This window comes from Vipera berus (genome assembly GCF_964194415.1).
Source record: "Vipera berus genome assembly, chromosome: 8".
Classification (NCBI taxonomy): Eukaryota; Metazoa; Chordata; class Lepidosauria; order Squamata; family Viperidae; genus Vipera; species Vipera berus.
This window is the reverse complement of record NC_138211.1, coordinates 183360-198516: the sequence shown is the minus strand read 5'-3', so window position 1 is coordinate 198516 and position 15157 is coordinate 183360. Positions and strand designations below refer to the sequence as shown.

The following is a 15157-nucleotide window of genomic DNA, read 5'->3' as shown; positions in this document are numbered from 1 at the left end:
TTCTTGCACAACCCAGCAGTGGGATCATCCAGGTGACTGGCGTGTGTTCTGACCCACCTGGAAGCTACAGTTTGTTGACCTGCATGGTTGGCTCAGTGGTACCTAGATGAATTAATTGGATCAGGGCTGAAGGACGCCTTTTTATGGCTCCTGGAGATTCCAACCCAGAGGAGGCAAGCTTCCCAGCCCAGGCACGGGACCCTGCAGTGGGCCTAACTCGGGCCTCTCCGCTGTCAGATAGCACAGCTGGCAACAGGTGGACTCAAAAGTCCAATTTTCTCTCTAGGTAGAAAGCTCCTTCCCCTTCCCCGCTCCGCTCCAGGAAGGGCCCCATCCGCAACGGCAGGGACCCACGCACCGGAACAGTTTCCAGCGAAGAGGAGGCACCAAGGGCTGTGTCTTGGGCGCCCGCCCTCCTCCGCCAACCCGGCTGGGGGAGCGGGGCTTGCTCGACAGCCTCGGCTCAGAAGGCTTGGGCGAAGGGGCTCCCGGGGCGGCCGCACGTGCTGACATCACAGGCGTAGGGAGGGGAGGGACCTCGTCCCCGCCCGGGCACGTCGAGCGCAGCCAGCAGCCGCCCGCCTTTCCTCCGGGCGCGCGCCCGGGTCTCCGCTTTCGCCTAGCGCCTGCCTTGTTCCCGGCTGAGCGCGGCTATGCCCGAGCCCCTGGCACGCCCAGCCCCTGCCAGCTGCGAGGGGACGCAGGCTTGAGCCGCGCCACGGCCTGGAGGCAGGAGACGCCCAGCCTGGTGCGCGGGTTTTCCCTCTGCGGACGCCGCCTGCCCGAGAAGGACGCCCGAGGGGAAGGTAGGAGGCGGGATGGGAGGAGTAAAAACGGCCGGGACCGACGGCTTCTCCCCTTCCTACGCTCGGCTGGTCGAGGGCTCCGTGACTGGGTGTCCGAGGAGTCCTGCGTCCGCTCTGCAAGGGGAGGGGGCCGGGGACAAGAACCCTCGCGGCTCCACTGAGAAGCCGCTTCTGGGCACGTGCAGGCCGACCACGGTCTGCTTGTTGAGCACAGCCGGGCGGCCAGGGGCGGTGGACTGGCCGGGCAGGCGACTTTTCCTCGGGGGAGGGGGAAACGCTGTTCTTCCGCACCCCGCCCTTCTGGGTTGCTGATCGCGGCCTCCGCCGGCGGGGAGGCGACACGCGTGGGTCTGTCTGGCGCGGCCTCCCGCCCAGGCTCGCAATTGGTTTTCCGGTTGCCGTGTCAACTGCGGGCTGGTACGGCACTCTTGCCGCGGGGTTGCCTGGTTACCCCGTTTCTCTCTCCATGGAGCGCGGGGACGCCTCGTCGGGGCTGCCCCTCCCCGCCCTTCTGCCGCCCTTTGGCCGGCGGACATCCGCGCGCTCCTCCCCGCGACAGCTGGGGCGCCGCGGCGGACTTTCGCCCGCCCCTTGGACTCGCGCGGCTCGGGCCTGGGGAGGTTCTTACTCGCGGCCCGCGGCCCCCGCGCCACGACTCTCGGAGACCGGGGCGAGCCTCTCTGGCGCGCCCCGCCTCCTTTCGGCCAAAAGGGCTGCGAACCCCGGCGGGCAGCTTGGCGGGCGGGGCTCGCTTTGTTTACCGGCGCGGCGGGGCGGGGCGGGGCGGACATCGGATGGCGCGTCCGAGCCGCGGCCGCCGCCGTCACGCACAAAACATCTCGGGCAGCCCCCCTTCCGATCCCGGCGCAGGCGCAATTTTGGCAATGCCGGGTGGGGGGGAGAAGGCTGGCTGCGTCGGGCTTTTCGTTCTTCTCTTCTATATTTAGGAATAAACACCGTCCCCCTCCTCCCTCCAAACAGTTGGGAAGCAGCCGCGGCGCGAGGCGCCCACCAGCCAATTTGCTTGGATGCCTAGCTAGAAACGGGGGGGTTGTTTCGCCGGGCTCCGGAATGAAAGCGAAGGAAGGACAGGCGCCGCCCTACGAGGGGGCCCAGAGGGCGCCTGGAGGGTGGGGGAGAAACTGTCAAGGTCGTGCATCTCTGCCCGGCCAGAACTCTCTCACTTCCACCAGGTGGGCTTGCAAACATCGGGGGGGGGGGCTGTCATTACAAGACCACAGCCTGAAGGCAGTTGGCCTCAGTGACGAAGTGAATGGATGAGAGCCGGGCCTCCTCTTGAGACTCCTTTGGACTTCACCCATGGAAATGGCTGTGGGGGAAACTCAGTGAGATTTCCCACACTCTCCCTTCTGCTAAGAGGCTCTTGCTGATGAGAGATGCACTCGCTTCAGTCATGAATGGCACTCTGCCCTCTTTAGCTGTGTCCAGAGGACCCCGCAACCCACCAGCTGCCACAATTCTTGAAAGCACAGTATGATTCGGACCCTTGACCTCTGCAGCACTGCCTGCCAGACAAATGGGAGGGCAGCTCTTTTCTGGGGAAGGGTGCCTCCACCAGGCTGATCATCTTCCTGGTTTTGAAATAGTTGTATGTGTGCAGCAGTTAATGCCAACTGCATGATAGATTTTTAATCTGCTTTGTGATGGTTCTGTGCATTGGCTTAAGAGGGCTGTTTGGTTAGGGACAGGCAAGGAAATGCATCGCTGCCCCTGGGTTGGGAAGCCACCTTTCTGGGTCTGCCCGTTCCCCAAACAGATTTCCCTGTCTAACACTGCTTCTTGGCCCAATGATGGTCCTGATCCAAAGAGAGTCAGGTGCATCCATCTGGGTTACAATACTGTGGCAAGTTCCCAGACACGACTGATTGTAGCTTATTCAACTCTTGCAGTTCAGTATGTTCAAAGATCCCAGTCCGCTGGCTTGCTCAAGACAATCATGGTTAACAAAACAGTACATGGCTTTTTGCTTTGGTCTTGAGCTGGTTGGCAGATAGATGATAGATAGATAGATAGATAGATAGATAGATAGATAGATAGATAGATAGATAGATAGATAGAGATAGATACTGTAGATAGATAGATAGATACTGTAGATAGATAGATACTGTAGATAGATAGATAGATAGATAGATAGATAGATAGATAGATAGATAGATAGATGATAGATAGATAGATTAGATAGATAGATAGATAGATAGATAGATAGATAGATAGATAGATAGATAGATAGATAGATAGATGGATGGATGGATCAAGCTGTTGTATAATGATTTTTTCCCTTGCTAAGACCCCTGTGCTGGTCTGTATAGGCGGATTCTATCATTGATAACAGCTCTTGCCAGATAGCAGAACTCATGAAAAGTATCTTTTATCATCCAAAAATACCTTTATTTGCATGCAGAGTAGATTACAGCAGATGAGGTGAATTAGATGATAATGCACGATATTTTCAAGGTCAAAAGACAGTATTGACTCACAGTGTCTGCACGTGTGTCTGCCAGTTATGGAGGAGGAGAGTCCATCCCAGAAAGGGGAGGGGTGTAAGGCACATAGTCAGGAGAAGGAGGAAATATGTCATAGGGAAGGAGGAGTTGGCTGACCAGGTCAAGATAGCATATTATAATTTCCCCAAACAACCACGTGGTGGCAGCACATACTGTAGATAGATAACCTTTGTCATTTTTTACTGTGGGCACAATGGCACACAGTATGGTTGCCTCTCAATGTGAGAATGTATTCTAGGCCACAATCACTTCACATAGTGAGGGGGAGAAATTTATCTGGATGTGGCCTTGTGGCCTCGCTATCCATGTGTCAGATCAGTTAAAATGGGAGAGAAACTGCTGATGAGGATTTTGGTGCCTGAATGATCAGTATGTAAGGAATTTTCCTGACTTCTATAATGTGGGAGGAGAATTTTATTTATTTATTTATTTGTATCTTGATTGTATTTGTACATATATTTTTACAAATGACTCAAGATGATAAACAAATCCAACATATCTTCCTGCTATTTTTTCCACCAAAACCACTCTGTGAAGTGAGTTGGACTGAGACTTGCCCAAAACCACCTAGCCAGCTTTCATGGCTAAGACCAGACTAGAACTCAGTCTCTTGTTTTCCAGCCTGGTGCCTTAGCCACTAGACCAAATTGGCTCTCACTGAGGACCAAAATGGTTAAAAATGTGTGCCAGTGTGGCTGTGAGAACCATTGGTTGCTCTTGTTCTTCTTTCTGGCATTGGTGGGGTAGGATGGAGGCCAAACAGCCACTGTTTGAGGAGGAGGCGTTCTTCTCCCTCTTGCTCAGACTCCTGCAGTGGAGTCTCCTGTCCTCTGCCCTGAAAGGCCTGCAGATCTTGCTCCCCAAACCCCATATAGCTTTGAAGCCTCTGGAACAAGACCCTGAAAATGCTTCTCTTGGTTGGTTTTGGATCCTTCTGCAGGATTCAAATTGAGTCGGTCACTGGGACTAAAAAGTTATTCTTCCAAGCTTTCAGGCTTGTGCTGGAGCCCATCCCCAGGGCTCTAAAAACACACTCTGGAGAGAGAGAAGTTCACGAATGAAGGCGAATCTACGTCCCAGAATAACGTTGCAGGATCCAATCTGGATCAGTCACTGGGACCAGAGGTTCAGTCTTCTGAGCTTTGGGACTCCTGCTGGAGCCCCTCCTGAGTGAATGTCTCTCTTGCAGCTTTCAGCTGTTCTCTGCGTGGGGTATTTATATGGTGCCTGTGGTTTTTCTGAGTTCCCTGAGGAAGCCCGAAAGCTTGGAAGAACAAACCTTGGATCCCAGTGACTGACTCAGATTAGATCCTGCAACATTATCCTGGGACTGCTACATTGGCTTTCATTCAGAGGTTTCTTCTCTGCCATGCTGGCAGATGCCTCCCATTCCTTCTAAGGGTGGATAAGTTACCCAGATGATGCTGGAGCTCTCAGCCCCACCTCCTGACAACTGGGGTTACTTGGGAGGTCTGGCAGCTCAGCAGGGCCTCTGTACTTAGAAAAGGCATTTGAGACCTGACAAATAATTTGCATTCACCTGTTGAGGTGAATTGTCAATTTTTTTAGCAGGTGAGGTAGCAAATAGATGTTTTTGTACCTGCCTATTCTAGGGGACAGATGAAGAAAAAGGAACATGTAATACAGCAGAGGAGAGAATTCTTAATGATTAATTCTGGTATGCCAAGGAGAACCCCTGTGATGTTTCATTTATATGGCTAATGGCGTGGTTCCCTTCCCTACCTCTGTTCTGAGGAACAGATTCTGATGGTGGCAATCAGTGTGTGGGAATATAGGCCTTTTTATAGGGGAGGAGCCCTGGCTGCCATCGAGTAGAATCACTGGCTGAAGTTACGCCGATAACCCAGTGTGGATTAGCTTAGGGTTTCGCATACTTTTTACAGAAAAGACTGTGAAGGTTGGCTTGGTGTTCAGTAAAGATGTGACACACAACACTGTTTTGAATGTTGTTTGTTTAATCAAAACCTGTTTATTACAGGTAGTCCTTGTTTACAGGCCATGCATTTGGCAACTGTACAATGATGCTGAAAAAAATAAATTTGTACCCAATTTACAACTATTTATGACCTTCACAGCATCCCTGTCTCGTGATTTCTATTACATACAGTACGCAACCTGTGTTTTTGTTTTTGTTTTCCTCCCCTTGCGGAACTTCTGATGTGTACCAGAGAATAGTCAAGCATCCCAGTGCTCCAGGGAGGGGGGAGCAGGGTAGGAGGCAAGGAAAAGCAGAAGGTGGGAAGCCAACTCATCTTGCCTTTCACATTCCCAGTCAATGATTTCCCACACAGCCACCTTTTTGCTTAGGGTTAGGGTGATCCCACTAGGGCTGTTAAGTGAGGACTACCTGTAAGAAGTTGATGAAGGTCTGGTCACTTCTGGGGGTCCTCAAGAATTACAGTAAAGGGTCCCCAAATGTTCTGTTGTGGCTGAGCTGGAGCCATTTGGAACAGAAGCCGCACCCTCCCAGAAAGCTCTGCAGTCCCCAGGCAAATAGCCTGGGCTAGTTTTTCTCAACCTGGGCAATTTTAAGATGCAGGGACTTCAACTCCAGGAATTCCCCAGCCAGGAGTTGAAAGTTGTTGGGGTTGAGAAATGCCACTCTAGGCTGATACTCGCTGATCCAAGGACTTTCATGAATTGGTCAACCCTTTTTTGAAGCCAGAGAAACTGTTATCCAGCATGACACCTCATGGTAGCAAATTCCAAAATTTAATTATGTATTAAAAAAATCTGAAAGTGAGATGGGTGGTACCTTTATTTGACAAACAAATAAGAAATAAGAACATCCTCTGAAAATTTTAGCTTTTGTGGCAGTCATATTTACACAGCCCATTATTTTTCCCAAAAAAGTAGTGCATAGATTAATTCCAACATTAACATCGGACGAACAATTGAACACTATATCAATCAAACTATCAAATAAACCAACAATAAACAGTCCAACCAAAGAACCTCTTAGACTGCTCCCACCAACACTGATAGGGCAAGCCGCTAGAACATAAACTGAGAGCAAATTGCATTCCTTACTAGCGCTGATGTTACCTAGTTTGGGTAATGAAACAACTGCAAGAAAACAACTCCCTCATTTCAATCCTGAGCTGCAAATATTCCCTTTACTGATATATGCAAAATGTTGTATTGCCTGCTAACTCTTGTGCTGCAGGGACTTGGCAATAGGGAAGGGTGGGTCAGAGGAATAATTGAGCAATTGAAGGTTGTTGCTGGATTCCCCATCACCACCTATGAAATGCACCCCAGAGCTACTGCCTCAGCCCCATTACACAAAGAACACTTACTGGAGGCCAAGGATAGAAGGAGCCACACACTTTTCAGGCAGTCCCCCGTGTGTGTGTGTGTGTGCGTGCGTGCGCACTTTGGGAAAGCCCTTGTGCCATCCCCTTCCTTGGTTATCTTGCAGCTGCTAAAGCTGCTGTGCTGAGCTGTGGACTGTACTTTGGGTGGGGACCCAGAGGCAGGCAGGCAGGTAGGTAGGCAGATGGAGGAGCAGAATCTGCTGCTTGCTGGACTGAGAAGTGACCTGGATCTGGAGAGAAGTGTCCTCTGGAGGACGCCTCTCCATTTGTAGGAATCTCTTCGAGGGGGGGGTGTGGCTCAGGTTTGGGTCCCTGCCTTGCTGAGCCAGGAGACTTCTGCGGGTTGCGGCCAAGTGAGGAATGGTGGTTGGTGGGGAGACCCCCAGGCCCACGGGAACGGCAGGAGAAGAAAGCCGGGTGCTCTCCCTGGACCTGGGATTCTCTGTCAAAAAACTTGGGCAACAGACTTCCCTCGGCCTGAGCTGCAAACCAGTCCGTCTTGTCATGATGCAGCCAGGCTGGTTTCTTAGCAAGAGAAGATGGCACGGAAGTGAGCTTTGCGAACAGATCACAGTTCTACAAGCTGCAGATGATCCGAAATACAGTCCCCACATGCAAAGTGCAGCCTGGATTGTGAGGAGGTGTTGGAAAGTCGTCCTGATATTCTGAGCCCAGGAACCCTGACTACTTCTCTCCTCTCCTGGGTCTCTGAGAAGTAGGTCCCCGGGCTGCCTGATGTGCTCTCTTTCTGTCTCCTGCAGCACCGCCACGATGGGAGGCAGCCTGCTTTTTCTCTGCTCTTTCCTGATTCCAGTGATCTTGGCAGAGGGTATGTAAAGCTTGGGGTGGGGGTATGTCGCCCCCAGGGTCTGTGCCTCAAGCTACTCTTGTGGCAACTGGTGGGGAGGGGTATATTTGGGTGGTTTCCTTGCATGTGCTGTGAAGTCAAAGCAGCAGGTTGAGGTCCAGGATCCAGCCCACTCTGTCTGTGCTAGGCACATGAGGAAGAGGAGGAGGACTTGCTCCCTCCCCCTCCTTGGCTGCCCACAGAACTGCCACATTGTGGATGTTTTGTTTGCTCTTTCCAGAGACTGAGCAAGAGAAAGAAAAGGATCCCTTCAACTATGGTGAGACAAATATCTTTATTTGAGCCTCTCCAATATTTCTGAGCATTGCTGCCTCTTTGGAACTGCAACCCCTTTGGTCTTCCTCGTTCCTCCCTCAGACTACCAGACCCTGCGGATTGGCGGCCTGACCTTTGCCGTTGTTTTCTTCACACTCGGCATCCTGCTCATTCTGAGTAAGTGAACGGCACACATTAAGGGCAGGAATGCCATTTGCCCAGAGACTGGCCTCCCTGGAGCAGGAAAGGAAGCCAAGGAGTGATGGCCTGCCTCACCTGGCGAAGGTGAGGCTGTGGCAAGAAGGGGAAAATGTTTTCAGCCCCCCCTTTGTCCACACGAAAAGAAAGATGGAAACAGGAAGCAGCTGACAGCTACATCGCCTGGGCTGGTCTGCCCAAGTTGGCTTTGTGGGTGAGGCCAGAAGGTGCCCCTGGCTTTGCTCAGGAGGTGCCCATGCCAGACTTGCCCTTTCTTGCCCAATGGAAGAGGAAGGCCAATGGTTTGTGCACAAGGCAGCTGCTTTTTGTCAAGTCCCCTCACTGAGCTTGGCATCTGGTCTGCTCTGCCATGGTGGGAGACGTTCCCAGGGTGCCCGGAGAGTCATGGCCAGAGAAGGCTTCTCCAATGTGTCCCCCGCCCAGAGCCATCTCCTCTTGCTTCACTCTGCCGTGTCTTTTTCCCCAGGCAGGCGATGCAGGTGCAGTTTCAACACGAAGGCCAGGTGGGTGAGGTGGCATTGCTTCCTGGCTGCCCTTCTCCCCGTTCCTTCCCCCCCCCCCCGCCCCAGGGACTGTGAAGGTGGTGACCCCTCCTGTCTGCTCTTGCTCTGCAGGGCTCCTGGTGATGAGGAGGTGCAGGCTGAGAACCTGATTGCTTCAAATGGTAAGGCTTGGCCACACCCTGCCCCCCTGCAGGAGAAGGTTTTCTGGCCCTGGAAGGGGACAAAGGTTTGTGGGGTCTGTTCAGTCTTCAACTTGCCACCCCCCCACCACCACCACCATGCTTGTGCCCTGCCCTCAGTGCCACTTGCTGGAGCAGGTGGTGAGCTTGGGGTTGAAAGAGTGCTGCATTTGCACAGAGGGTGGTCTGGCCTTCTCGAGGGGGCTTCCCTTTTCCTGTGGCTGGGAGGGGGGGGCTGGGCCCACCAGAGCGGCCCTCCTTTATGGGCCATGCATCAAAGGTGTCCTTTTTTTCCAGCAGCACCGCAGAAAGCAGAGAACTGAAGGAAAGGTGTGCAGGTGAGTTTTCAGAGGAAGGAGTATTTGGGGAGGGGAGGGGTTGAATGGCAGAAACGGAGCAAAATTTGCCAAACTAAAAATTCAGGGACTGTCCTGGGAAGAGGAAGAGCTGACTGTGGAAACCTGAGTGGACAAAGACAAATAGAAGCCTCGTTTCTGGGCCTGAACTTTTTGGGAGATTTTCATGAAAAGTGATCTTTGCTTTCTCTCAAGAATGGCTACAATTGGCAAGCCTTTGTTTTAAATGTTTAAAGCCAGACGTACCTTTGTGTGCTGCACAGGGTCTTTCTGCTTTGCCACAGCCTTCTTCTCTTCTTCAGGAAAGGAGAGCTGACACTGGACCAGTGGATCCCAAATGCAAACCAGATGAAGTGACACAGAGGTGATGGCCCCTGGTCCTCTAAGGGAATGTTGACATTTTGGTGTCCATGTTGACCTGTGTCCTGGAAAATCAGTCCTCTGCTTAACTATTCCCCACCAAATCCTTGTTTGATTGCATAATGTTCATCTGTCATTACTGTGGTTGTGGCCTTGATGTCGTCCTTGTGCAACTATCTCCTCTGTGCTCCTCCCTCTTCTCCCATGCTGGTTTGATATTCTGACCCTCCCAGGAGAAGACCTGGCTGCTACTGCCTTGGTGTGCACAAAGATTGTGGCTCCCCCACCCTCAGCTGAAAGAAGAGGAGGGGAGGACAAGGTCTGTGGGGAGGGACCAGACTGAGACAGAGGAAAGGGAGTCCAGGAATTTGGTGGTGTTCAGTCTTGGCAACAGCAGCCTCCCCAGCCTCGTCCTCTGGCCCATCTCCTCCCCAGGTGGTGCCTGGGTCCTTCCAGAAGCTGCTTGTCAGCAAGGCCATACTGGTCTGTGCCGTGTCTCCGAGACCAGCCAGCCACAGGGCCAGTAAAGGCGTTGGAATAGGAGGCCTCTTCTCAGAAGTCTTCACTTGGCTCCCCAGGAGGCTAAGAGGGAAGTCTGGCAGTGTGCTTTCTTCTCTGGTGGAGATCTGCGGGGGGGTGGGGAGGTCTTGTGAGCTCTTTTGCAAGGCCTTCATGGGGTGGGGTGATTCCTGTTACCATTGACTTGATTTGGATAGGGACATAAGTTCTGCCAAGTTCTCACCCCTGTGTGTTGCATTACAATATCCTGCAAGATTTGGGTTCTTATTCTCAAGTGCTTGGCAGAATTGGCAACAGAATTCCACTCAGGAAAGAATGAGAAACTCAATTCCAAGATGGTTTCCATTGGAAGTCCGGAGAGGAGCAAAGGCCTCTTCCAGATGAGGGTGGGAAGTGGGCTTGGCCTGACCTTAATGCCCCATTCCCCAGCCCTAGAAAGCGCCCCCCCCCAAAGCTTCCCTGGTTACTTTTCATCATCTGCGGCCACCAGTTGAGAGCAGAAGAGGAGCCAACCCCTTCCCTTCCTCCCCCTCCCCCTCCCCTTTCTCCGCCCCTTCCCCAGTGTCTTTACTGTGGTTGCCACACCTTCTGTGTTGCCACATGACTCTATTATCTCTGTAGTGTGCAGTAGGTAACAACCATTGAAAATATCTGTGTACAAATGTTGTAATTCCAAAACTCAAGCCATGGTTGTGCGTTCACTTGGTGTAGGCTGTCCTGCTGTGTGGCTATGATAAAGGACTCCCACATGTTTGTGCTGTGTCTCAAGAGAAGCATCAAATAAAATATTGTTTCTATTTCAGTGCCTTGGTGATCTCCTGCGGTGCATGAAGGGTGCTTAGGAGGGCTCCCTGAATAAGGAGGAGTTGTGTCTCTTGCACTTCTGGTGCGGTACTCCCCCCTCCCTTTTCCTGCTTGCAAAGGAGAAATGCAGCTGGGGAGTCTCTCCTTTTCTGTAGCAAGGACTGGTTATCTATCTTCTCTATCGTTCTCTCTCTCATACATACACACATCTCTTTCATCTCATCTATATCTATCGTATATCATCTATATCTGTCTATCTATCTATATCTGTCTATCTATATCTATCTGTCTATCTATATCTATCTATCTATATCTATCTCTATCTATCTATCTATCTATCTATCTATCTATCTATCTATCTATCTATCTATCTATCTATCTATCTATCTATCTATCTATCTATCTATCTATCATCAGAAAAGGCTGAACAAATAGTAATGTTTACAAGTAGACGACCACCCCACTTGCCAGTCACAGAAGGTGGGAAGCAGAGCTATTTGTGTCTGGCCAACTTAGTTGTGTGACCTTGGGAGGGGCTGCCCCCTTTAGATGGGATATCACCAGAGAGCACAATCCCACAAAAGCTGGACAAAAACACAAAGTGTGGTCGGGATTGGAAGGGTAGAGATTTCCTGTCTCTAAGCGGTGGAAAAGCCATCCAAGGGTGTTTCTGGCTGACTTTCGGGAAATCCTTCCTGGTCTTTCTGGGGTTATTGTTGTTAGCTGCGAAGTCGTGTCCAACTCATCGTGACCCCATGGACAATGTTCCTCCAGGCCTTCCTGTCCTCTACCATCTTCTGGAGTCCATTTAAGCTCATGCCTACCGCTTCAGTGACTCCATCCAGCCACCTCATTCTCTGTCGTCCCCTTCTATTGCCCTCAATCTTTCCCAGCATTAGGCTCTTCTCCAGTGAGTCCTTCCTTCTCATTAGATGGCCAAAGTATTTGAGTTTTAGCTTCAGGATCTGGCCTTCTAAAGAGCAGTCAGGGTTGATCTCCTCCAGGACTGACCGGTTTGATCGCCTTGCAGTCCAAGGGACTCACAGGAGTCTTCTCCAGCACCATAGTTCAAAGGCCTCAATTCTTCAGCGCTCAGCCTTTTTTATGGTCCAGCTTTCACTGCCATACATTGCAACTGGGAAGACTATAGCCTTGACTATACGCACTTTTGTTGACAGGGTAATGTCTCTGCTTTTTAGTGTGCTGTCTAGATTTGCCATGGCTTTCCTCCCCAGGAGCAAGCGTCTTTTAATTTCTTGGCTACAGTCCCCATCTGCAGTGATCTTGGAGCCCAGGAAAATAAAATCTGTCACTACCTCCATTTCTTCCCCATCTATTTGCCAGGAATTGAGAGGGCCGGATGCCATGATCTTGGTTTTCTTAATGTTAAGTTTCAACCCAAGTTTTGCACTCTCCTTCTTCACCTTCAACAAGAGGCTCTTTAGTTCCTCTTCACTTTCTGCCATTAGAGTGGTATCATCTGCCTTTCTGGGGTACACATTGCTTTAGTCTCCTTTAGGAGTTATACTGTAATGACAGAGCAGCAGCCGGACAGCAAAAAGCATTTGCTGGCACCTGAAAGATTTAAGTGGATTATTGCAGATGTTTTAGAGGATCACAAATGATGGAAAAACAAACATGTTGGAGAACTTCAAAAACCACATGACTTGGTTGCTAGGTTAAGACTGTTCGCAAGTAACATGGTATCTGTGCCTGCACCCCACAAGTTTACAGCTGATTGTTTTAAGCCTTTCTACACTGCTACAGCAAACATTTACAGCCATGAGCCAGTGTAGGAAATCCTTCCATTGGAATAGGAGCCTCCCCCAGGTGCTCACCCAAAAGGTTCCCCCAGTAAAGGGCCAACCAAGAGGGAGGCTCCAAGGACAGTGCAGTGGCCTGACTCTGCTGGCCCTTCCCTCTGGCTGCCTCACTCTACTTCTCCAGGCCAGAGAGAGGGGATGCTTTGGCTTCTGGGGTGGGAGACTGCTCCAGCTGTTTGGCTCTGGGGTACCCCAAGTGCTTCATTGACAGGGAGACCAGGACTGTTTCCAGTCTGGATTCCATTCACTTCCTCCTCCCTCCTCCACTGCTGCAATGTGACACCATGGCCATGGGGAGCTCACATGGCTGCTCCTCAAAAGAGGGTGGGCTTCCTTCCACATTCCCAGTCTGTGAGACAGAGATCAGCCTCAATGCAGACAGAAAGACCTGTGTCCAAAGATCAGGACTGAGTCCTCTGATCATTCAGGAGTGGGTGGTGGTAGGCAAGAGATGGGAACCAACTGGACCCCTTATTTGCCTCCTCTGCAGCTGAGCCTCTCCCTTAACCCAAGTGCCAATTCTGGGGCGGGCAGCCACCCAGGCAGCAGGATGGAGCAGAGCAGAATTGGGAGAGCCTTGGGTGGTCCAGGCCTTGGTCTGTGCCTTGTTTTCAAGGAGACTGAGCCCTTCCAAAGGAGGGGAGCCTCCCCCAGGCTTTGCCTTGTGACTGGAATAAACATTACCGGCAACCGGTTAATGTTTAATGAGATATTGTCCTCCCTGCTCTGGAGCTGGCCAGTCGCCAGACAGGCTGGAGAAGGGGAGGTGGTCCAGGCTCTTCACAGCTGGAGACGAATTACCCCCACAGCCAGCCCCCCTTCCCACTTCCTCCAACATAAACGGCTGAATGCCAGAAAGTAACTCCGACCTCCTGATCCAGCCCACTTGGAGGGCCGAGATGGCCAAGTGGGACGGTGAATAAAGAGCTCCATAGGTTAAGGCAGCCCCGGATTCTGCTCACTGGGGGCACTAGCCCGGGGCCCGGGGCGGGGGCGTTGGTGTGCTGGAAAAACCCCAGAAGAGGCGTCCTCATCACCGGCTCTGGGCCGGTGCGGGCCCTCTATTTATTGCCTCGCGCAGGTCTTCTCCAGTCCTTTCCGCAGCGAGATCTGAGCACCGGGAGGGACGCGGGCAAAACACTGCGTGGCGCGATGGCACCGGCTCCTTTCTCCCCCACCGATGTGGCAAGTGGGTCTTTTGTTTTACTTGCGGCACGCACGGGGCGCGGGCGCCCGGTTTCAGGCCAAGGGCCTCTGTGGGGCCTCCCGAGCCCACCCGGGCTGCCGCCTCTTTCCTCGGCTGGAGCTCCTTCGTGGGCAGCGCAGCCGGCAGTTTCGCAGTTGCTCCGCCAGCCGGCCAGAAACTTCGGGTGCCGAATGCGAAAGGCTCCGGGCCCCGCGTCGCAGCGTCCCGTCTTCGGAAGCCCAGCGCCGCGACCGCCCGGCTTCTGATTCGGCTTCTTTTTTCTCCTCCCGTTCCCGCCAGAAAGTTTGCCGGAGACCGAGAAAGCCATATTTTCTTACGGTAAGAAGTGGAGAAGGGGCCGAGCCCAGGATGGGGTCGTACAGGGGCTCCAGAGAAAGAGGAGACAGGCTTGCGCTGCCCGGACTACGGTCGACCTCCGAGGAATTATACCGTGAATAATAAGAAGGAAATTGAGAGGAGACCGAGCACAACTAAGACTTTTCCCTCCCCAAAATATTGATTTCATTTCTATATCGCTTCCCTTTGAGCAAAACACAATAAAACATGTTTACATAAAACAGATCAATAAATATGGGAACACACAATAAAAAACCAGTTAAAAAGGACACACACACACACACCGCTTTCCTAGCCACGCTGTTCGGAGACTAGCGCGTCTTTTGCCACCTCCCTTAAGCCTTGGAGGAGTCTCGCCTCACCTGGCCGCTCAGATCCGCTGCCCCTCCCCGCGCCTTTGATTCACAGCTTGTTTGGTAAGTAACCAGCCGGGGCTTTAAGGAGGAGCAGCCCCTCGGGTGCAGTTTAGTGCGTGGTCCTTGCCCGGCCGCAACCAGAGGTAAATTCTGTAGCCGCCCCACTTCTCTCCTATCCGCAGGCTCAGCCTCTGTTGGTGCTGAGCGCTCCTTCTTGTCTCCCCAGACTACGAGACCATCCGCCACGGGGGGCTCATCTTCGCCGTGGCGGCCTTCCTGATCGGGCTTGCCATACTCTTCAGTAAGCGGCGGGGAGGGAAGGGGCGCGAGGGAGGTTCTGGTGACCTTTCCCGGGACACAGGAACGCGGGTGAGACGCCAGGCTCGCCCCTTTTTGCGGGGAAGAAGGGAGCTCCAACTCTCGGGAGCAGGCGAGAGGGAGGGCATCGGGGCGGCCGGGCTGAACCCCCAACAGTGTCTCACCAAGTTCTTGCGTTGCAGGTCGGCGGTTCCGTTGCGGAGGGAAGCAGCAGCGACGGTGGGTACGCCTAGCCCAATTATCCAAGACTCCCGGGCCCGGGGACTTTCCTGATCTCCGCCTGCTTTCCCTTCTCTCTCTGCAGATCCGGCGAAGCGAACGAGCTGTGAGCCCGGGTCTGCCCCGCGCACCTTTCTGCGGGCCTCTGGCTCCTTCTGGGAGCGGG

General features: G+C 52.6%; 1 protein-coding gene and 1 long non-coding RNA gene across 4 annotated transcripts; both read left to right on the top strand.

Moving 5' to 3' along the window:
* Positions 1–58: 58 nt before the first annotated feature.
* LOC308671577 (FXYD domain-containing ion transport regulator 6-like) lies at positions 59–10694 on the top strand. 3 transcript variants are annotated; one of them, XR_014027239.1, is made up of 8 exons: positions 59–806; positions 7431–7498; positions 7758–7796; positions 7895–7969; positions 8482–8514; positions 8626–8675; positions 8991–9031; positions 9352–10694. XR_014027239.1 is itself a non-coding variant. In XM_081333856.1 (8 exons), the coding sequence occupies exons 2-7, from the start codon at positions 7441–7443 to the stop codon at positions 9014–9016; spliced, it is 282 nt and encodes a 93-aa protein (XP_081189982.1). In that variant the 5' UTR covers positions 65–806; positions 7431–7440; the 3' UTR covers positions 9017–9031; positions 9352–10694. The 3 variants fall into 3 exon arrangements, 2 of the variants coding, with proteins under 2 accessions (XP_081189982.1, XP_081189981.1); XM_081333856.1 differs by having other exon boundaries at positions 65–806; positions 8478–8514; positions 8994–9031; XM_081333855.1 differs by having other exon boundaries at positions 67–806; positions 8478–8514.
* Positions 10695–13950: 3256 nt separating this feature from the next.
* Positions 13951–14990, top strand: LOC308671693. The gene is made up of 3 exons (XR_014027271.1): positions 13951–14080; positions 14681–14755; positions 14955–14990. It is a non-coding gene; the product is annotated as an uncharacterized lncRNA (long non-coding RNA).
* The last annotated feature ends 167 nt before the right edge of the window (positions 14991–15157 follow it).